A 23287-nucleotide genomic window follows, 5' to 3' on the forward strand; every position below is an offset into this window, starting at 1 on the left:
TGAGGTCAGGAGTTTGAGACCATCCTGGCCAATATGGCAAAACTCCATCTCTACTAAAAATACAAAAATTAGCCAGGTGTGGTGGCTCACATCTCTAGTCCCAGCTACTCGGGAAGCTGAGGCACGAGAATTGCTTGAACGCGGGAGGTGGAGGTTGCAGTGAGCTGAGATCATGCCACTGCACTCCAGTCTAGGCAACAGAGCAAGACTCCATCTCAAAAAAAAAAAAAAAAGGAATAAAGTGTTGCTGCCTTAAATTATGAAAGAATCAAGTATGAAAACTTTTATTATAAATTTTGCATCCATAAATTTTCTATAAATCCATTCTAACTGAGTCCCTAACTCTCCATCTTCCTCCTTTGGTATAGAGAAATAATTTGATTATTTACATTGAGGCCTACTTCAAGTTACCTAAATAAGGTAAACTGGAGATACAGTTTAAGAAAAGTTTGGGCTGGGTGCAGTGGCTCACGCCAATAATCCTAGCACTTTGGGAGGTCGAGGTGGGTGGATCACCCGAAGTCAAGAGTTTGAGACCAGCCTGGCCAACATGATGAAACCCCGTCTCTACTAAAAATGCAGAATTAGCTAGGCGTGGTAGCACATGCCTGTGATCCTAGCTACTTGGGAAGCTGAGGCAGGAGAATCGCTTGAACCTGGGAGGCGGAGGTTGCAGTGAGCCATGATCACGCCATTGCCCTCCAGCCTGGGCAACAAGAGTGAAACTCTATCTCAAAAAAAAAAAAACAAAACAAAACCAAATGTTTGGCCTGGCGCCATGGCTCATGCCTGTGATCCTAGCACTTTGGGAGGCCAAGGTGGGTGGACTGCTTGAGGCCAGGAGTTTGAGACCAGCCCTGGCCAACATGGTAAAATCCTGTCTCTACTAAAAATACAAAAATTAGCTGAGCATGGTGGCACATGCCTGTAATCCCAGATACTTGGGAGGCCAAGGTACAAGAATTGCTTGAACCTGGGAGGTGGGGGTTGCAGCGAGCCGAGATTGTACCACTGCACTCCAGCCTAGGCCTGGGAGACACAGCAAGACTCTGTCTCAAAGAGTAAAAATAAAGAAATAAATAAAAGTTCTCCTGAGAATTATGCTGACATGCTGAGAGCCCCTAATGTTTTGTGATCTTACATTTCCAAGTCATTTGAGATGAGTGATAAAATATTAGAGACGACATAGATGCTTGTCCTGTGAAATACTAAAAGTAGCTTAGTTTAAGCTGCTATAGGTCTTTGATCATCATCCAGTGGACATTAATATTTGGAAGATGAAGAGATTACTGCAAGACACAGTTGTCAAGCGAAGTGGGTGTCATGATCTTTTCTTTGACATTCTTCTAAGAAGAACAGTGAATCCATGTAGTTATTTCCCTATTATCAGGCAAACTAAGAAGATGATATTGGAATTTCACTCTAAGTATGGAGCATTTCACATTACAAGGATTATCAAGGAAATGTTGAACCTGGAAGTGCAACTCTCTTCTTTGACAATATGAGTACAAGTATTTGACAGTATGAGGATACTGAAACATGATTCTTGCTGTCATGATTATACTGCAAAGCTTTGGGCAGTTATAACCTCTTTGAGCCTGTTTTCTCATTTCAGTAGCCTTATTCTTCCCTTCCCTAAAATCCAAATATATCCCTCTCCACTTTAATCACTCTTCCTTGGTACCTGAAATCCCCACATTAGTCAGCATGAGGTCAAAGGCAATGGTTCCCTAATGCTGATCACTAGCAAAACGTTCTTCTTTTGTGGGAAGGATTGTCTTTGTTTTCGGAATGTATCCATCCTACTCTTTTGGTGTTTAAAATGGCTTTCTTTCATGAAATAATGGAATTACTAGTGGAAGTGATTTTAAATGTTCTAATTTGACAAATTAGGTGTTAGAAACCCCACGTTAGTCTTAACGTCCTTAATATCTCAAATTCAGAAAACACGAGGGTATGATATTAGCTGTTAACAGCAGTTACCTGGATTACCTGGGAGAGGGAACAAATTACTCTTCCATTGGTATTAACACCTTCATATTTGCCTACCTGTCCGGCCTTGGCAACGCTCAGGATTCTTCAAATTTCCACTCTCAACAATGACTTCCACCTCATACTGTCTTCCCGGCACGAGCCCCATGTCATCCATGACATAGTGTGTTTCTTCGTTTCCCACAGTGATGTTGAGCAGCACTACAGAATCATTGAAGAGTAGGATCCGATACTGCTCCAAGTCTCCAGCAGGGGGCGACCAGCTCACTACAAGAGACCTCATCCAGCCATTACTGTTTGCCTCCAGGTTTGCAACTTTGTCTGGAACTAAATGGTGAAATGATGTCAAAAAGGAGATATTACAAACCAAAAGTAAGAATACTCATTTACTTTTCTTGGGCAGCAATAGATAGGAGACACAATATCTGCAGTTCAAAACATTTCTATCCCCTCTTGATGTCTGTGGATTGCAAATGAGGGTTCTTTGAGACGTTTGACACTCAAGAAATGTCTGCCAAAATCATTTTAGTAATATCAGCAATGTAATCTTCTGTTACAGTGTTAATAATCTAGTGAAATGTGGCATCCTTTGGAAGAGATATTGGATGTCGTGATCATGAGGCATTCGTTTCTTTTTTCCAACTAAAAAGATTAATGTTCTTGCAAGATTAAGCTCTATTTTCTTTTTTTTTTTTTTTTTTTTTTTTTTTTTTTTTTTTTTTTTTTTTGCTTAAAAGCATTCAAGGTCTCTCTATAACCTACAGAATAAAGTGTTAAGCCCTCTGCTTACATTTTTGGCTCTTTAAGTTCAGACCCCACATCCTTCCAGTCTTAACTGAGACTACTTTCTGCAGCCATCCTGTCTCCTTCCCTACCCTTTGGAAAGCTGACCTCCAGTTGCATGTTCTGTAGACTTGCAAGTCTCCTGGGCTCTTCTGCCTCTGGGCCTTTGCTTATTTTGTCCCCTCTGCCCCAAAAGCTCTTCCCTCTTTGTCACAAATGTTATATTTTTTAGGTCCTCATTAAAGACCATTTCTATTTCCTCCAAGTTGGTTTTATTTTTTTTGAGACAGGGCCACACTCTATTGCTAGGCTGGAGTGAAGTGATGCAATCATGGCTCAACTACAGGGCTCAAGCAATTCTCCCAGCTCAGCCTCCTGAGTAGCTAGGACCAGAGGCATATGTCACCATGCCCAGCTAATTATTATTATTATTATTATTATTTTTTTTGTAGAAACAAGGTCTCACTATGTTGCCGAGGTTGGTCTCAAACTTCTGGGCTCAAGCAACCCTCCACTTCGGCCTCCTAAAGTGCTGGGATTACAGGCATGAGCCACCGCGCCCTGCTCCCATTTCCTCCAAGTTTGTGCTGCTCTTATGAAAGAGAATTTTGTTATCTTTCCTCTTTGACCATATAGCTTTTACTTCAGATCTCTAATAGCAGAGGGAATGAACTCTGGAATCAAATAGCCTAGTTTAAATTCTAGCTCCAGCACTTACTGAGTGGATAACTATGGACAAATTATTTGACCTCTTTGAATTATCTGTATAATGCTAATAATAACAGGACATCTCTCACAGTTTTGTTGTGAGAACTAAATGAAATAATGAGTGTAAATTATTTTGTCAGTGCCTGATACATGGAAATATCAATACAGTCACTATTATTAAAATGTACTATTTTTATTTTTGTACATGTATGTATTCTACATCTGTGTGATTAAAATGAAACTTTTCTAAAGCAGAAGTTGGACAATTTTTTCTGTAAGGATCAGGTAGTAAATATTTCAGGTTTTGCAGGATACATATGGTTTCCGTCTCATCTTTTTCTTGTTTGTTTGCTTATTTGTTTGTACAACCCTTTAAACATGTAAAAACCACTCTTAGCTTGAGGGCTAAACAAAATCAGGCCACAGACCAGATTTGGCACCAGATGGGGTAGTTTGTTGGATCCTGCCTTAAAGGCAAGTAGCATGTCTTATTTGTTTTAACAATAGTACAGTAATTTACACATATAAGGCACTGGATAGATAAGTGTTTGAGGACATAAATTAATAAAATAATGTATGGAAAACATGGTTAAATGCTAACTGGTTCTCACTGTAAGAATGAGTCAGAAGGCCGGGTGCGGTGGCTCAAGCCTGTAATCCCAGCACTTTGGGAGGCCGAGACGGGTGGATCACGAGGTCAGGAGATCGAGACCATCCTGGCTAACACGATGAAACCCCATCTCTACTAAAAATACAAAAAAAAAAAAAAAACTAGCCGGGCGAGGTGGCGGGCGCCTGTAGTCCCAGCTACTCGGAAGGCTGAGGCTGGAAAACGGCATAAACCCGGGAGGCGGAGCTTGCAGGGTGCTGATATCCGGCCACTGCACTCCAGCCTGGGTGACAGACCTAGACTCTGTCTCAAAAAAAAAAAGAATGAGTCAGAAATGTTTTATATACTGGCATCAGTGCTAATGCATTTATGCTACTTAAGTGATGTGACATGAAAAAGCATAAGACAGAAACAATATGCACATCATTCAGAAATCCAAACTCATTTGCCTAAGTGACTCAGACAAATGGGTCCTACCCCAGACACCTTCAGTTACATAGGCTCCACTTCTCAGACTGGGAAAGGAGTTTTCCTGCTAACTTATTTTGTCCTATTCTAAGGTGGATCAGAGAGTGATTTGAGCAACCAAGGAACATTCTGGAGCCCAAGACTCACATGTTCTGCCCACTGCCATCTTCTGAGCAGACAGTTCACCAGAGACACAGCTGACAGTAACTTGATAAAGTCGTCCAGGGGTTAACTCTTTAAAGTGAGTTTCAGTGACCCGAGGTGCTAATACTCTGGATTCTTTGATGGTCCCTTTATGAGAGAGGGTGATGTTGTAAGAATCCACATTTCCAGGAGGTCTTTGCCACTTGACTTTTAGAGAGGTCAAACTGCCATCATTTGTCACCTTCAGATTTGAGACTTCCATGGGGGCTAATTAGGAAAGAACAGAAAAGAAACTTTTACTCAGGATATCTCACCAGTCCTATGGCCAAATTTTGACCTGTAATTTTATTTCTGCAAGCCACATTCCTTGCGCTGGAGAAAACAAGCACTTTAAGAGGCAAAAATTATCCTCTTCAGATGGTGAAGAAATAAAAGTAAAAAAAAATTTTAAAGAGGCAAAAATAATGCTGTAAAACCAAAGGTAGGCTATGTGCTTGGTGGCAAGGCCCAAATCTTGTCAGGCAGAAGCCTGGATTCTGGTTCAGACTGGGCCACTGGTCAGCTGGGAAACTCTGGACAGCTCTTTCTAGTTCACTGAACCTTACAGTGTTTCTTATTGGCAAATGAGGCTAGGTCAAAGCCCCACAATGGTCCTTCCCAATTCAGAAATTCTTTAAGTGGAATGCGCAAAGAGGTCTGTCATTTGCCTCATTTCTTATCGCCTTTATATATTAATATTCAATAATATTGACTACATAGTAAATATATTGATCAATTGATTAGTGATTACAAAATTTTATGTGATAAAACTAATTTTGATATTAAATCATGATAAAGTTAATGAGTTATGTTACTACTTCATCAAAGGAAAATGATTAAAAAGGAGATACCCTTTTGTGAATACTTTTTTCTAGAATATAAATTAATGAAGCTTCCTTAAAAGAATGGGCGGCCTGGAGCGGTGGCTCATGCCTATAATCCCAACACTTTCGGAGGCCGAGGTGGGTGAATCACCTGAGGTCAGGAGTTCCAAGACCAGCCTGGTCAACATGGTGAAACCTCGTCTCTACCAAAAATACAAAAATTAGCTGGGCGTGGTGGTGGGTGCCTGCAATCTTAGCTACTCAGGAGGCTGAGGCAAGAGGATCACTTGAACCCGGGAGGCCAAGGTTGCAGTGAGCCAAGATCGCACCCTTGCACTCCAGCCTAGGCAACAAGAGTGAAACTCTGTCTCAAACACAAAACAAAACAAAACAAAAGAATGGGCATAGCACTCTGATTTTGCATAAGGCAGTTAGGAATGCAATTTGCTCTTGATGTACATAAATAACTTTTAAGATGTACAGAACATTTTGGCCAGGAATATCTACATATATTTGAGGTGTGCTATAAAAGGTACATAAATGTACTGGTATCCTCAAATATCTTTCCCACCAGCCTCCTATAGTTCCAGAAACTAATGTCTAAGGCACGGCATATACTAGAGTTTCTCTTAAAATTAGATAACTTACCAAGAGAGGAGATTTAATTCACACATTAGACTTGCTAGAAGGATTAGACTCTACTAAAATGTAAGCTCCATGAGGGCAAAGACTTTGTCTCTCTTGGATGTTATATCAGCAACGCCCAGCATCTAGCCTATATTCAGTAACTATTGGCTGAATGAAAGTTTGTGTAAATTACTCATTAACACTTAGCATAGATTCATTTATTAGTCTAGGGTAGGCTGTGGGAATAGGTCCTGTGGTATTGGGTCCCAGGTCATGTGGTTAGATAGAAAATTTTGGAAATGACTGTCACACAGGAGTAGGGCTATATATAGCATGGAGAAAGTAATTCTGGTTCGCTGTGAGTGATGTCATAAAGACAGCGGATCCCTGGTTAAGAAAAGGAAGAAGGAATCCTTAGCAAGGAGACGGAGTATTAAAAAGAGAAGAAGAGAAACTAGGTCCATATCAGTAATTAACTTTGCCTACTTCAAAATGTTGCCAAGCGCTAGCCTAAACTTTAGAATGAAAGAGAATCCTTCTTTTTCTGAGTACAAAAGTGGATATTGGTCTTCTATACCTTATAACAATTTCCATTTGTCCTATATTACTGTTATTCAAATAATAAACTTGATTTATTAAACATCCCCTTGAATTCGCTTTATTCTTCTTCAGCTAGCTAGGGAGAACTTACCTGTCCTGACTAGTTTCCACTTGTAGTTTTGCAGCCCTGCGGCCTCAGTCACAACAGTGAGGTTGTAGAGGTAGCCAGGGGTCAGCCCGTTAAAAGTATAGGAAGTAGCTTGTCTGTCCACAACACTGCCATGAACTAGGATCCCTTTATCCATTAGCATCAGCCGGTATCGTTCCACATTCCCAGAACCATGGGACCAGGAAACCAGGAGAGAATTGGCTTTTGTGGAAATACCAATATCTTTCACTGGAGATGGCACTAGTGAGATAAAATGCATGTCCAAATGTCATTCATAATTCCCTTATAGGAGACATATACATTTAATTAGAAGTCACACATTCATCTTAACTTGGTAATAGCATTAATAAATAACAGGATTCTGGAAATTTCACTGGAACTTTGATTAGTGCTGTTTTCAAAGTCTGCAGCCTGAAGTTACATCATAATTTACTTGTGTACCTCCCCCACTTCATAGGTATTAAGGTAGCTTCTGCCAATGAAATATGTAACACTGCACAGCAGTAAGTGTGTTTTTCTTTCCTTTCTAAGTGGAAAAGAGAAAGGAAAGAACTATAGAAGATGAAAAATGGAGAGGGAGATTTAAAAAAGAGAGAAAACGTGGCACATATACGCCATGGAATACCAGGCAGCCATAAAAAAGGATGAGTTCATGTCCTTTGCAGGGACATGGATGAATCTGGAAACCATCATTCTTAGCAAACTAACACAGGAACAGAAAACCAAACACTGCATGTTCTCACTCATAAGTGGGAGCTGAACAATGAGAACACATGGACACAGGGAAGGGAACATCACATACCGGGACCTGCTGGGGGGTTGGGGGGATAGGGAAGGGATAGCATTAGGAAAAATACCTAATGTAGATGATGGAGTTGATGGGTGCAGCAAACTACCATGGCATGTGTATACCTGCACGTTCTGCACATGTATCCCAGAACTTAAAGTATAAATATCCCAGAAATTAAAGTATAATTTTTAAAAAATTTAAAAAGAGAGAAAATGAGGTGAGAGCAAATGACATGAAAGACATGTACTTTATGGAAGGAGGAGTGATGTGCCATGTATATCACAATATGTGGGTGCACAGATGGCTTATTCTTCACCTCATCGAAGAAACAAATACTTGTTTCAAACGTAGGAGTATTTAGGAAACATTATGACTTGATGTTACAAGAGGAGTATACAAAGAATAAAAACATCTAAAAAATAAGTTTTATGGCACAAACTCAGAAAATGGGGCAGAAAGTCTTGTTGCTTTGATTTGAGTTAGAAGAGCCATTAGGGAGTATCTCTTCCAAATTGGAGAAAACTCCAATTCCAGAGAAGTCCCATGACTTCTTCAAAACCATTCAGCAAGTGACCAGCATAGCCACGCATGCTATTTTCAGTCCAGTCTGTCCACTGTATCCCACAAGCTCCTTTTAAAAATTTAACTAATTGCTAATTAATTAATTTTGCTCTGGAGCAGCAATCTTACTCCTATTCCTTGAATAAAGTATAACTTGAAAAGTATCCTATGAACTACTCAGCTATAAATAAATAGGTCTTACCTGTTGATCCATTGGTATAAACTGAAGAAGAATGTTTTCCTCCAGAAACAGCTGTGATGGTAATATTGTATTTACTACCAGCAGTGAGATTGAAAAAAGTGTATTTGTTCCATGAAGTACTTTCTTGAATTTGAACCCCCTGTATCTTTTGGTTATTTTCATCAAATAATTGCACCTCATACGAGGTGACTTTTCCAGGAGAAGGAGTCCACCAAACGTGCAAGCTGGTTGAAGTACTCTTCTCTTTACTGACTCCAAACCTAGCAGGAGGTAAAGGATCTGCAAGGCAAATACCAAAAAAAAAAAAAAAAAAGAGCATGGCTTGAAGACTTTTGCAAATAACTGCTTATTTTACTGCAGTCCAGACTCATTTTTCTTAAAAATCTGTTATTTGTGAAATAAAGTGGCATTTTGCTTCACTTCCAAACCTACCCTTTCACTTTCTTTAAAAAAAAAAAAAAAAAAGAAACATTTAGCTACTGGTCATATGAATTCCTTTTTCACGAAAACTTTTTTGTTGTTGTTAAGGTAGCTCTGATCTTGAAAGTTCAAGCAAAGTTATATTTTCTTTGGCTTGCGGTTTAGCAAAGTTTTCAAACACTGACAAACATCCAGGTTATGCCTGGATAAATACTGAAGATCTCAACAGAAAATGCAGATATTAAGAAATAATTTGAAATATACACTGAACTTCTTTCTAGGTTGTAGATTGTTGGTGTCTAGTATACGTAACTTTGGGTGGTTTTTTAGATATTAGACAACCACAAAAGATACAGATCTGATTATAAACCCAGGATAGGTTTGCTTACCAAAATGGATTCTCCCACTAGCTGGGACTCCCTATATCCCTAGACTTTTTTTTTTTTTTTTTTTAGGTGGAGCATTGCTCTTGTAGCACAGGCTGGAGTACAGTGGCACGATCTCGGCTCACTGCAACCTCCGCCTCCTGGGCTCAAGCGATTCTCCTGCCTCAGCCTCCCTAGTAGCTGGGATTATAGGCACATGCCACTGCGTCTGGCTAATTTTTTTTTGTATTTTTAGTAGAGACAGGGTTCCACCATGTTGGTCAGGCTCGTCTTGACTTCCTGACTTCAGGTGATCTGCCTGCCTCGGCCTCCCAAAGTGCTGGGATTAGAGGCATGAGCCACCGCACCTGGCCCCCTATATCCCTAGATTTTTAACATCTCAATTTTGGGGCACTTTGATGCTGCCAGAGCACCCAGAGTATGTGGGAATGGGCAAATCTTGCGCCCAACTGTTCATCTTATTTCAACTCTCAAAGCCAAGGATCAGTTTGAGAAGTCCTGCTTTGCCTGTGGTTGAATCTCCACCATTGAACTTGAATAGAATAAAAAGCATATCTGGGTTAGGAACTAAGTCAACGATATTTAGTGAGCAGCCATTCTTTTGGTACAGTGAGGAGTAAAGTCTATGAAATAAGGGGCTGCCCCTACCCTGAATGCTGAGAGTAGAACTATTGTGAGACATCTTTAGGAGAAATTTTCAGAAATCCAACATGGTTCTTGGTCTAGAAAGTGGGATCAAGATATTGGAAACCAATATTGGAGGGTCAGGTCAGATATTAGAATGGCATGGCTATAGAAACTTCACTACTTCCTGGTAGACCATGTTGTGTTCACAATATAACATCAGGAATTCTAGACCTTAATTAGAAAATATAACCTTCTTATATGTCTTAAGATGATGTTCACCTGCAATTAACATATAAAAAAGAAATAAGATCGCCTTACTCTATATTCAAAAGGCAGTTATAAACAGACAACTCATAAGACTATGTATGGCTGACCAATAGATACCACAGGCTTAATAGAGCCTATGAAATCTAATGTTTCTATGTTGTATGCTATGATTTATATAAGTACCTCATACTATAAAATTATATATGCCACATTTATAACATCAATAATTAATAATAACATAAATTGTAGCTGACAAGCAAGCTGAGGCAGCAGTAACTAAGACAAACATTAACAGAGTGCCCAAAACACAGGTGAGCTTGGAAGACAAGGTTGCAGGGTTCAACCACAGCACAGCCCTTTGGTTCACCCGAAGAACATATGTTCTACAGTTTGACAGCCTGGGCTTGAATTGGGCTCTCCTATTTGTAGCTGTGTGCTTTGGGCAATTCCTTAACCTCCCTGTGCCTCAGTTTCTTCATTTATGCAATCCTGATAATAAATAATATCCTTTTAGTAGAGTTATTATGAAGATTAAATTGAATATTATATAAAAAGTAGTTAGAACTGTGTCTGGCATGTAGTAAGTGCTCAATGTTACCTGTTATTATTATTCCTATAATTAGGTGAAAATATTGCCACAGAAGCAGTGAAATGTAATGGCAGACAGTATGAGCTTTGGAGTCAGAATTACATTCAAATCTCAGCTCTGACAAAGTCATGAGACTTTGGGCAGGCTATTTAACCTGTCTAAGCCTCCACTTTCCTATCTGTCTGGGGAGTATAATACTAATACTTACATTCCAAGGCAGTTTTGAGTAGTAACAAGATATAGAGGAGACTATGAGATTCTAATAGTCAGTGAAACTCAAGAACAATGCTGTCGTACCTGACTGAGATGACATACTTTTGCTGAAGTGGCATTTTAAGGACAAGGATGAGAGGGACAGCTACTTCCAGTGATAGTTCAAAAGGGATCAATACTGTCATCTACAAGTATTTTCAAGCCAGATAAAAATTCTAAAAAATAATGTTATGATCAGTAGAATCTAAACATATATAATCCACAAAATATGAGACATAGAAATAAATTTTAAGGTTGCGTGCCTAGAGGGTGAAGTTCAGAAATGCAGACTTTATCTAATCTTTCTGAGCCACAAAACAAAACAGTCAATCCTTTGTACATCCGCTAGAACAAAGGAACAATGAGACTGGGAAGTGCCTGGGCTGCGAGAACCTGCACTGGAAACAAACACTTAAAACCCCATTTATACTGTGATAAAGCCCTTTGCTGGCAGTTGTCCACTATTGCTATGCATGCTGCAGAAACTAAATAGTTTTCAGACTCCCTTTAAATCTAAGCCCAATAAAAACTCTGATGGATTTAAAAAGTTTTCAAAATTGTATTAGGTACTTCTATCAGGGGTGCACATTTCATATATGTCTGTGTGTGTATGTATGTATTAAATATATATGTGTATATATATATACGGAGACAGAATTTTTAATGCTACTTGAAAATTTAGCCATGTACCTATAATCTTCTGATCATATGACAGATCATACGTAATTAGGAAATCCTACTTGACTTTATATAATTTATGCAGATGTTTAAAGGTATCAGTGCACAGATGTGTGCACTGATAGTCTCTGGTTTTTCCACTCATCACACTCATACACATAGTAACCAGTGAAGTATTACAAAATATGAGAACTAATAAATCAAAAATAATAAATCATAGCTTTAGTCTTGATTAACATATCAACATTTATCATTAGCCATAAATTTAAAGCACTTTGTACTTCTTGGTTCCCAACAGACCTGAAATAAGGAACGACAAATGCATAGTCAAAATGAATAACAACAGTAAGTTCTATAGTATTCATTTAAATACTTGAATAAATCTACCAGCACCAGAATGCCCCCAGAGTTCCATAAGCAGGCTTGACGTCAACACAATTTTTCTGTTCTCAAAGGAAAAGGCAAAGTATGGCAAAATTCCTGAGCCAAAATGAATTCTTTTTTTTCTTTTTTTTTTTTTTTTTTAATGTGACTTAGGAAGCCAAGTGTGGTGATGTGTGCTCTTAGTTCCGGTTACTCAGGAGGCTGAGGCAGGAGGGTTGCTTGAGTCCAGGTTTGGAGGCCGTAGTGCGTCATAATAGTGCCTGTGAATAGCTACTGCACTCCAGCCTGGGCAACACAGAAAGACCTTGTCTTTTTTTTTTTTTTTTTTTTTAATGTTATTTAAAACAAGAAAGAAAGCTATATTTATAGCACAAATAATATTTGCTTCTTAATTGTTTTTGTCACAGCATGGTCATTAAAACATTAGTATCTATTGATATAGAAATTCCTAGACTCTTTAGAATTAGAAATGATTGTATTTGCTATAGAAATAAATTCAACCTTATAACAAAGGGCAGCCAATCCATGGGTTGGTGCCAAAAGCTTTTCTTAAAGGCATAACAGCACAACATTACATCTGATAATTTACAACACGCTTTCTCAGTTGGAATAGGGGCGCAGAGACATTAAATGACTCACTCATGTTGTATAGGAACAGGTAGTACAGTTGAGCTTCCAATACCTGTCTCTAAATTGTGTTTTCTTTCTGTCACAACTTAGCTGTCCTAGTGTGGGAAATAATGTCATGAATTGCATATTCAGTGTAATGACAAAAAATAAAAATTGATGTCTATGGAAAATGATAGGCATATTTACAGAATTTTTCAGATGGTGGTTTGCTATTGTAGCATAGTCAAAATTAATAACAACAGTAATGACAGTTCGATCTAATTCTGTGATCATGAAAGTTCCTTTTTTGAACATAATATTTTTCTTTCCCGTTCCCTTTTTTCCTTATTTATTGCCTTTACCTGGAGTCTCTTCATTTTGTGCTAGATTACTTTGAGAGTCTTCTAAGTGTCTTCCTTATTTTCTTCTGGGACAGGGCCTTGCTCTGTCACCCAGGCTGGAGTCCAGTGATGTGATCATGGCTCACTGCAGCCTCAACCTCCTGGGATCAAGTGATTATCCCACCTCAGCCTCCCAAGTAGCTGGGACCACAGGTGCATACCACCATGCCCAACTAATTTTTGTTTTTTTTTTTTTTTTTTTTTTTTTTTTTTGAGACGGAGTCTAGCTCTGTTGCCAAGGCTGGAGTGCAGTGACACAATCTCGGCTCACTGCAACCTCCGCCTCCTGGGTTCAAGTGATTCTCCTGCCTTAGCCTCCCAAGTAGCTGGAATTACAGGTGCCCACCACCATGCCCAGCTAATTTATATATTTTTAGTAGAGATGGAGTTTCATTGTGTTGGCCAGTGTGGTCTTGAACTCCTGACCTTGTGATCTGCCAGCCTCGGCCTTCCAAAGTGCTGGGATTACAAGCATGAGCCAGCATGCCTAGCCTAATTTTTGTATTATTTTGTAAAGATAGGGTTTCACCATGTTGCCCCAGCTGGTCTCAAACTCCTGAGCTCACATGATCCTCCCACCTTAACCTCCCAAAGTGCTGGGTGGGATTGCATGCGTGAGCCACCATGCCCAACCTCTTCCTTATTTTCTGTCTTTCCTCCATGATTGCCAAATAATCTCTTTGTACATCTGCCCCATCCATCATCCTCATTCCCCTTGAAGCATCAAAAATTTTTCCTGAATGTCTATTTCAGGATAAAGTCTAAGTTTCTTCCTAGGCACTCGAGTTCTTCTCAAACTGGATTTTATCCCTGCCTCCCAACCAAAGAACAGCATCTTTACAGAAACTGGGATACCAATCTAGTTACAAGGAGAGTGGTTAGGAAACTTGATTGGAACTGCATTTATGTAGCATTTTACATAAAATAGAGTAAACATCCACTATTCATATGAAATAATTGGAGGATTACTTGTAAAAATCAGGGTGGGGATGGGGCAAAAAACCAAACCATCCTTTGGTGCAGGTTTTTGAAAATGAGAAGAAAAACAAAATAGAAAAGAATTGTGCACAACTCCAGTTACTTAAATACATTTCTAGAGAGGTAATTTCTTTTACTTTGTTATTGTTGCTGTTTGACAATAGTCAGTTTTCTGGCTTACTTTAAAGATGATGCATTATATTATGCTAATACATCAGGTTGCTGTGCATTTAATGTAACATCTGTATACACTAGATCTAAAATGAGAAGCTCACTTTTAGTGAATATTAGAGAACCATGTCAGCACTGAGGGCACCCAGACAACTTGAGACTAATGCACCCTCATCCCCATGATATTCTTCAGTAGTTTCAGCCCAATTCTTTAATATCAATAACTGAGGCTTTTTCAATATTATCTGAAATGCTATATACATGCAATATACAGAGAAGTCCCCTGGCCCCCTCTTCTAATCAGATTGCTGCCCAAAAGCCTTCTTATGTATAAATTCATGAGTTGTCACTTGATATGTACTTCCAAACCTGGACATGTAGGTATTAAGGCGTTATTGTTAACGTTAGGTGTGATAATTATATTGTGGTTATCACCCAGAGATGTAGACTGAAATATTTACAAATGAAATGAAATAATCAGGACTTGGATTGTATCAAAATGATGTGCAGTGGGGGAGCGGGTGGGGATATAGATGAAACAAGGTTGGTCATAAATTGGTAATTATTGAAGGGAGGTGATGAGTACATGGTAGTTCATTATACTATCTTTTTTACCTTTTTAGGTACTGAGTTTTTCCATATAAAAGGAAGAAAACACAATATCAAAAACAAAAATCCCTGCAAACCTAGATATATACCTACTGTGTTCATTTTAGTTTCATATATGTTTAGGGGTATATATGCATCTTAATTTATATACATTCATATATATAGAATGGGGTTTGTTTCTCCTACAAAGTCAGAAAAGTATAATATTATCTTTTGTTCCCAGGGGGATTCCAGCAAACTGGCATCTAGGAATGGAAGGCAAACATTTGTTTTTTGTTTGTTTTTTCATTCTGTCCAGACAAATTAGATTTTATTTCTTCCTAGCTAATGTGTAAAATGCCATGCCTTCCAACAGAAGTCAGATTAATAGAGAAATATTTCTAGGCACATAAAGGAAGACCAATTTCAGAGAACTGGGCTGGTTCATTCCATATAGGTAGCTCAGTTTGACCTTAAAATTCCTGAAATAAATGGACTATAAATAGCTGACTGCAAAATACTGAAGTCATCACCAAAAGTTCAACACAATCAAAGATCAATAGTGACTCACAATTGTTTCACACTAAAACATATTTAACCATTATTCCATTTTTGTGTATGCTAAGTGTATATATATTTAAAAGATTTTATAAGATATTTGGTCCTCTTTAAAAGTTGACTTGAAAAATAATAAAATTACACGTGGTAATTTGAAAAAACTAATGCCAACTTACAAATAATATCCTTTTTGCAGAGTAGTGGAAAGAATACTGGAGTTGGAGCCAGTAAACAGGAGTTCAAGTTCTGACTCTATTGTATGTTAGCTGTGTGAATTTGTAAACATTGTCAGTTAATTCTTATGAAGACCAATCTCATCTCCAACCTGGAAGTAATAATAGTAAACTCACTGCACACTTCATATGTGACAAAAAAACTTTTCTAGATTTTATGTTTGAACCAATGAAAACTTCGTAACAACCCCATGAGTTATTATTATGATACGATCCCCATTTTGTAGATTTGGAAACAGACCTGGAGGCTAGTAAGCGGTAGAGGCAGTCTGCCTTCAAAACTCAACTCTTAGTCTCTATGCAACTTACCCTTTCACTATACGCCCTCCACAGGGTTGCCATGAGAATAAAATTAAGCTATAGATGGTCAGTATAATAGGTATTTTATACTGTTACCAATTAAACATAATATGTGGCAGTCTTTTATATGCTATAAAAGCACAAAGCAGGCTGGGCAGAGAGGATCAAAACCAGCCTGAGCAACATAGGGAGACCCCATCTCTACAAATAACTTTTTAAAAATAGCTGGGCGTGGTGTTGGGTGCCTGTAGTCCCAGCTACTCAGGAGGCTGAAGCAGAATTGCCTGAGCCTAGGAGGTCAAGGCTGCCGTGAGCTGTGATTGTGCCACTGCACTCCAGCCTGGGCAACACAGCAAGATCCTGTCTGAAAAAAATTTAAAAAATAAAATAAATTTTTAAAGAAGCACAAAACAAATATGAGAGTACTCTTGTCTTCCTGGGAAAGATAAATACTCCTAGGCATTATAGATTCGATCATGCATTAAGAAGAACTGTATCAAAATCTTAATGCCAACAAATAATAGAAAAATTATGTCAATAGTTCTTGAACTTGTGTGCATCAATTCACTGTGATATTTGTTTAAAATGCAGATTCCCTCAGCTCTATTCCTTCTAAATTCTAATTCTTTCCAAGTGGGGTAGAAACTAAAAATATGTCTTCATTACCAGCTCTGCAAGATATTTCAATGCCGGTAACCTACAAGTATTATTAAGAAATGATGGCTTATGTTTAAAACTATAAAAGTATTAGGGGATGAATTGTGTCCCCACCAAATTCATATGTTGAAACCCTAAACCCCAGTACCTCAGCATGTGACTCTATGTGGAGATATGGCCTTTAAAGAGGTGATTAAGTTAAAATGGGGCCATTAGAGTGCGCCCTAAGCCAATATGACTGGTGTCCTTGAGAGAAGACATTAACAGACAGACAACAGAAACAGAGGGACCACTATGTGAGGACATGCAAGAAGGTGCCATCTGCAAGCCAAGGAAAGGCCTCAGAAGAAACTAAACCTGCAGACACCTTTGCCTTGGACTTCTAGCCTCCAAAATTGTGAGAAAATAAATTTCTATTGTTTAAGCCACCCAGAGTCTGCAATATTTTGTTAAGCCACTCCTAATAAACCAATACAATAAGCAATATTTCGAAGTGGAAATAATTGTTGATATCGTGATTCAACAATTAAAGTTCCTAAAATGTTTTTTATTAAAGACAAATAAATTAGTCATATTAAAATAATTAAAATCATTTGAGAGGTTTTGTTTTTTATTTTTCTAGGCTGATTAATAAGTAGCTGAAACTGACTTAACAAGAGGGAAAATACTGTTAAAATATTATTTCTACAGGTAAACTTATCTACCACTACACCTCTTCCCTGGGCTCTGTAATTTACCCATAATCCAATGAGAACAGACCATATTTTTAGTATACGTACATTCTCTCACTAAAATATTAATTTCATTCATTCACATCTACATACTTATTTGTATCTATATATTGGTCTATCTATCTATCTTTCTACATCTTCTACTCATCATCCATGCCCAGATCCACCATTCATCCATCTTTCCATTCATCCATCTATCCATCCATTTAATCGGTATTTAAGAAACACCTACTATGGATTAGATGCCATTTAAGTACCGAAAACCTACTTCTTATTGCCAGACAAATAAATGCTCCCTAAAATTTTCAAATGAAAACCGCAAAGTAGCAGTCACAAATTCAAATGTCTTTAGAATGCATTCAGGTAAGGAAATAAATGAACTGGTATTCCAGTGAATTGGTGTCCAAAAGGAGAAGCCACAAGTCAGCTCTAGGGAGTTTCAGGCACAGTTTTGCCAAATCTTCCAAAATTTTAAGAGAATCCATACATTTGGGTTTTAATGTGAATTTTCAATTTTTAATGCTGGTGAAATAATCTGCATATTTTCGCAAACACTACGTGAGCCAAACACAACACAGCTATTATTTAGACACCTAGATATCTCTAGAGGCCGCTAGTTTGCAACCTCTGCTCTAGACTCTGAGTACAGTCTTCAAAAGTGCCAAGTTTAAGAAGAAAAAAAAAAAAAAAAAGCCAACTTATTCCATATCTGGTATGTTCATTGTCTGATTTCTGGTGAGTTCACACTAAATAATTTGGCTTTCAAAGGATATTCTTGTTGCATTGACCATTTAATGACCAAATAAACCTGAGAATTACCAAATGTCTTGTCCTCTATGGTTATAAAAGCATGGCATATAGGAGGCAGACTAAAGTCCTCATCCAGAAAAGATGAGATAAAACTCTGTTGCCACTTTCATCATAACCGTCTCTCACCTCTGCACGAGACAACAAGGTCAGGAACCACTTTTTGTTAGTCATCTTTATAAGCTTACTAATCACTACCTGGCATAGTTCCCTGCAGTATTATGTTTGATACATGTGCACTTAACTGGGTTTAAATCTATTATGTTCTTCGATTCTGATTTTAAATCTGGAATGGAAAATGACTATTGCTAAAATATTGCCCATTTAATTAAATATTTTTATTCTTGGCCAGGCGCGGTGGCTCACACCTGTAATCCCAGCACTTTGAGAGGCTAAGGCAGGCGGATCACGAGGTCGGGAGATCAAAACCATCTTGGCTAACACGGTGAAACCCCGTCTCTACTAAAAATACAAAAAATGAGCCGGGTGTGGTGGCGGCGCCTGTAGTCCCAGCTGCTGGGGAGGCTGAGGCAGGAGAATGGCGTGAACCTGGGGGACGGAGCTTGCAGTGAGCCGAGATCGCGCCACTGCACTCCAGCCTGGGTGACAGAGTGAGACCCCATCTCAAAAAAAAAAAAAAAATTTATCCTTAAGGTCATGTCTACATGGCTTGAAAATAATGAGCTATTTTAGACAGTTTTTCAGGAAAAATAATCAGGCAAGTCACACTTGGAATGATATAGAGATCATCTAAGCAACTACTGTACCTCTATCCAAATCATGTCGTGCTCTCATTCTTTTTTGTTTTAGACTGATAAGACAGGCACAATAGAATAAAGAAAGCACAGATATTTTCAATGACTTTTTTGTTTGAAGTTTGTCTGAGTCTGAATATTATACTAGCTGGCATTGCTTTAATAACAGTAAAATATGATTTATGCATCTCATCTCTATAGCTCAGCAATCAACATAGGGGAATACTACTACTTTGTATTAACTAAGTGAACAATTCACATATGTCCTTAAAATGTAGAAAGAACTACTGACAAATAAATAAATAACAACCAACTAAAAAATTCCTCCTTGAAACAATTTTTAAAATATCTTAATTAAAAAAGTAATTTTAATCTAAACAACCATCATACAAATAAGTGTGGGAAATTTATCATTATGCAAATACCACCTGCAACTTTCATGCTTCACATTTATCACGAAGCTCATAATATCTGTAGACAAGTAAAATGTGTCTCTTTAAGAAAAATGGTGAGAACCCTGAATGCTAGCACATTGTGGATGCTAATGAAGTCTTGTTTTACTCAACATGGTCAATAAAATGCAAGTATTTCTTACATTTCAGAAATGCCTCTGGACTTGAAACACCTACTTGCATAATTAAACTCAAAGCCTATTCTAACTAGTAACACCCACAGTGAGTCCTTTTCCGTTACTGTTTTTCCAAAAAGTAAATCCTCTGGTTTAAACCACCATATTCTGGCTTCTTAAAGGTCTTAATCCTTTCTCCAACAAACTTCTGAAAGCTCAGCCTGCTTTTACAAATTGCTCTGCTCCACTGAACACATACACTAGTTGGCCAGAGGCCTTTCCAAATGTAATTAACACATCTGTAAGTTCTATGTTATGTATTTCACAGTATTAGCAATATGAGTATTTATAAGAACTATCCTGTAATATTAAGAAATCAACAACATTTGGACTAAAAACCCAGCCTTTCAACTTTTGTAAAATGTTCTAATTATGTGGTCTATTTCAGGCTCTCCGATTCCATATTAGAAACCACCAGATTCATTTTTCTTTTCTTTCTTTTTTTTTTTTTTTAGACAGAGTATCCTCTGTTGCCCAGGCTGGAGTGCAGTGGAACATCTGGCCTCTCTGCCTCCCAGGTTCAAGCAATTCTCTGCCTCAGCCTCCCAAGTAGCTGGGATTACAGGCCCCTCTCACCATGCCCGGCTAATTATTTATTTTTTTATTTATTTGTTTGTTTTATTTTTAGTAGAGACGCAGTTTTGCTATGTTGGCCAGGGTGGTCTTGAACTCCTGACCTGAAGATCCACCTGCCTTGGCCTCCCAAAGTGCTGCAATTACAGGCATGAGCCACTGCGCCCAGTCAGAGAAACCACCAGATTCTTAACAAGTGATTTTTCTTTTCAACTTAAGTTGCTGCAAATCTCAGATATTATCCAAAAGTTTCATCTGAAGTAAGTTAAGTGATGTAATGGGGCAGTTTGATTTTTTTCTTTGAAAAAATAAGATAATTAATATCTAGCTGACTTACTACATGAGCCCAGTTAAATTCTCCGAAACTGCTGCATATGGTTTTAGAGCTGAAACTTCTAACACCTCTTTAAAGAACTGTAGCAAAAGAAATGATCCTGTTTCAGGTTGAAATGTGAAAGAACAGTAAGGGCAACACATTTCTAAATTTGACTTTTAAATTTTTAACTTACATTTGAATTTCTGGATGAAAGTAAGGATTCACTGTTGCAGCAAATAGAGATAATGAAGACTAATGAAGTCAGAAAACATGAAAATTGTTAAAGAATTTAGAGCACGTCTGAGGGTAGCTCTGAGGATTAAATGAGGTAATGTACATAACAGTCCATACCTAAGTGTCGAGCACTTGGTAAGAACTTGAACTTGAGTGACCCAGTCTAACACTCCCATTTTACAAATAAGAAAACTGAAGCAAGAAAGGCAAACTCTGAACATATCCACATGGAGGGATTCAGCAAAAGTGTAAGGAAAATAATTGCTGTAAAGTAATCAAAGGACATTCTCTGATACTATGCTGTTTGAGTTATTACTCAAGAGATACAAAACAATTTTCATATCCTCATTTCAAGAGACTTTTCTCATTTTCCCTGATGAATGGCTCCATTCTATTCCTGCAGATTTTATGTACAGTTCTAAAAATAAAACTAAGTTGAGGAAAGGCATATCCCTAATATTGTACTTCTATTATTTATTCTAAAAACATTTACTTAAAATTATTCCAGGGTTTGACAATTTAATGTGATGGAAGCGTAAACCACATCACTTTAACAAATTCCCTCCGCAGCCCCCAGCTTCTCGTTGCTGACCGCCCCGCACCCCACCCCGGCCCTTTCAGTGGCTAGTTGGCTGTTTTCAGCACTAAGGGAGTCTCTGAAAGTCCACCAAGCTGCTTCTGGCTAGATCTGAGGAAACCAGACATTTCTGTCAATATTTATCTTCACAGGTACTTTTTACCTTCATTTGTTGTATCCCTGGAACTCAAATGAAACACCAGCTTGAAAAGGCAGGGCCCAACCCCGAGCAGCTTGGCCATCCAATTGCACCTGTCATCCTTTACCTGTTTGTAAGACCACAGTTCTCTCTTCTCCATCCAGAGAAACAATCCTGAAGTTATAGATGGTTCCTGCTTGTAAATCTTGAAGGTTACATCCGTATGTGGTGTTGTCTAACCGAAAGGGAGGGCACGACGCGGCCCCCAGGGTGTCACTGCTATAGGTGAGGTTAAAGTTACAGGGTGAGTCCAAAATTCTCCACCGGATAGACACGGAATGGCTGGAGGCCTTGGACTCTGCCAGGGTGAAGTTACATCTCTCTGGCTCCGCCAGTCCAGTCTGCAAAGGAATCAGACACAACAGTTTAAGTCCCAGGTCTGGACTGCCCAGGGACGTGTCCACAGCAAGCTCCTCAAGCTGCCCTTTCCCTTCTACTTATCCTTTGTCCCTAGCCTCAGCTAGTCCCTTTGCCCTCCGGCCAGAGAAAAGGCTTGTGGGGGAGGTGGATGGCAACTTTCTCCCTAGCTGCTGTCCCTTGAGAGCAGCTGGAGAGAGAAGGTGGCTTTTTGCTTTGACAGCAGGATAAGCTGTCATTCTGGGTTGGGGGCTCACCAGAGGATCATTCTTCCCAAGGCAGAAGAAGAAATTTTGCCACCTCTCTCTCCAAAGCACAACCTGATAGACGAGAAAGTGGAGTGGGAATTTGATTTTCGGCGGGGAGGGGGCGCATCAGCTCTGACCCCTTCTCGGGCCACTCACCTGCAGCAGGCTCAGTGCGATCCACAAGGCCAACCCGGCTCCATGGCTCAGCATTGCGCTCAGTAGTTAAGATCCAGACGAGAACGAGGGGGTTGGACGTGGGGCGGCCCGAGGGCTGGGGCGGGGGGTCACCTGTTGCGCGCGCTCAGCGCGCCCCGTGGGCGCAGAGCGCTTCCCTCGGGCCTGGCGACGTGCAGGGGCCACTGCGGCCACTGCTGCTGCTGCTGCTCCTGCCGCCCCGGGCGGGCTGCGGACGCGAGAGGCGGCGGGGACAGGCAGCGAGTCGCCCTTCCCACGCTGCCATTCTGACCCGCGCTGCCTCGCCCCAGCCCCGTCCGCTGACTTCCGCAATCAAAAGGCAATTTCCTCGTCTCCCGGCAAAGGAACAATGCGCCGGCGAGGGAGGGAGCCCCGAGGAGCCAACGCCTGAGGCTGCCAAGCGGCCCGATGTGGGCCAAGCTGCCCCCGCTGCCCCGCACCGCTACCTTCCCGGCTAGGGGTCCTGTCCGGCTCTGCCGGGCTCTGCCTCCTCCTACTCCTGGACTCTCCCTTTTCCCCACTCTGTGGTCCTCGACCCAGTCGCCTTAGCCACAATTAGTGCTTGCTCCCTCTCACTTTCCAGGCCCCCACCCCCGCCCCCTTCCTCCCTCCACACCCAGCGTCTCCCCCTCCCGATCTTCCTTCCTATCTTCCTCATCTGCTTTCTCCAGGACCGCTTTTCCCAGGATTAAACTTGACCGCAGCAAATTTCCCCAGGTCGCCTGCACTCTTTCCTGAAGCCTTTTATTAGAGTGCTTTTGCCCTTTTCACTTCAAAGCATTCATTTGTCCCGGTGGCATCCCCTGACACTAGCAAGAGAGAAAGACCCCAAAAGGATTGTCAGCTTGACCATTCTTTTCTCCCAATCACTTTCCCTTTTCTCTTATATAGGTTTGTATCCTCCCTAAATCTTATGGAAAAGTGCTAACGACAAATATAATCATTACCAAATGTTCAACCCACAGCGAACAGTTTCATCATCCAGTAGTTAAAGCCATTTCATCCCTAATTGTCCAACCAAAAGAAGAAAGCCATGTAAACTCTCATTTGTGAAAACTACTGTTGATAGTCAGCTCTCCACAAGTTAAAAAAAAAATGGCATTTATTCAGTG

General features: G+C 39.6%; 1 protein-coding gene across 2 annotated transcripts in view; it reads right to left on the reverse strand.

Moving 5' to 3' along the window:
* The window catches only part of PTPRB (protein tyrosine phosphatase receptor type B), a 126363-nt gene that overhangs the window by 74083 nt on the left and 28993 nt on the right, over positions 1-23287 (reverse strand). Inside the window, exons 1-6 of one of the 2 annotated variants that reach the window (XM_008004019.3) lie at positions 22137-22732; positions 21443-21716; positions 8458-8736; positions 6887-7144; positions 4709-4972; positions 2050-2319 (exon numbers count right to left, since the gene is read on the reverse strand). In XM_008004019.3, coding sequence (XP_008002210.3) covers positions 2050-2319; positions 4709-4972; positions 6887-7144; positions 8458-8736; positions 21443-21716; positions 22137-22190 — 1399 coding nt within the window. In that variant the 5' untranslated portion in view covers positions 22191-22732. Of the gene's footprint in view, positions 1-2049; positions 2320-4708; positions 4973-6886; positions 7145-8457; positions 8737-21442; positions 21717-22136; positions 22733-23287 lie in introns of those variants that run through there. The other variant, XM_008004016.3, reaches the window with a different exon arrangement.

This window comes from Chlorocebus sabaeus, chromosome 11 (genome assembly GCF_047675955.1).
Source record: "Chlorocebus sabaeus isolate Y175 chromosome 11, mChlSab1.0.hap1, whole genome shotgun sequence".
NCBI classification, from domain to species: Eukaryota; Metazoa; Chordata; class Mammalia; order Primates; family Cercopithecidae; genus Chlorocebus; species Chlorocebus sabaeus.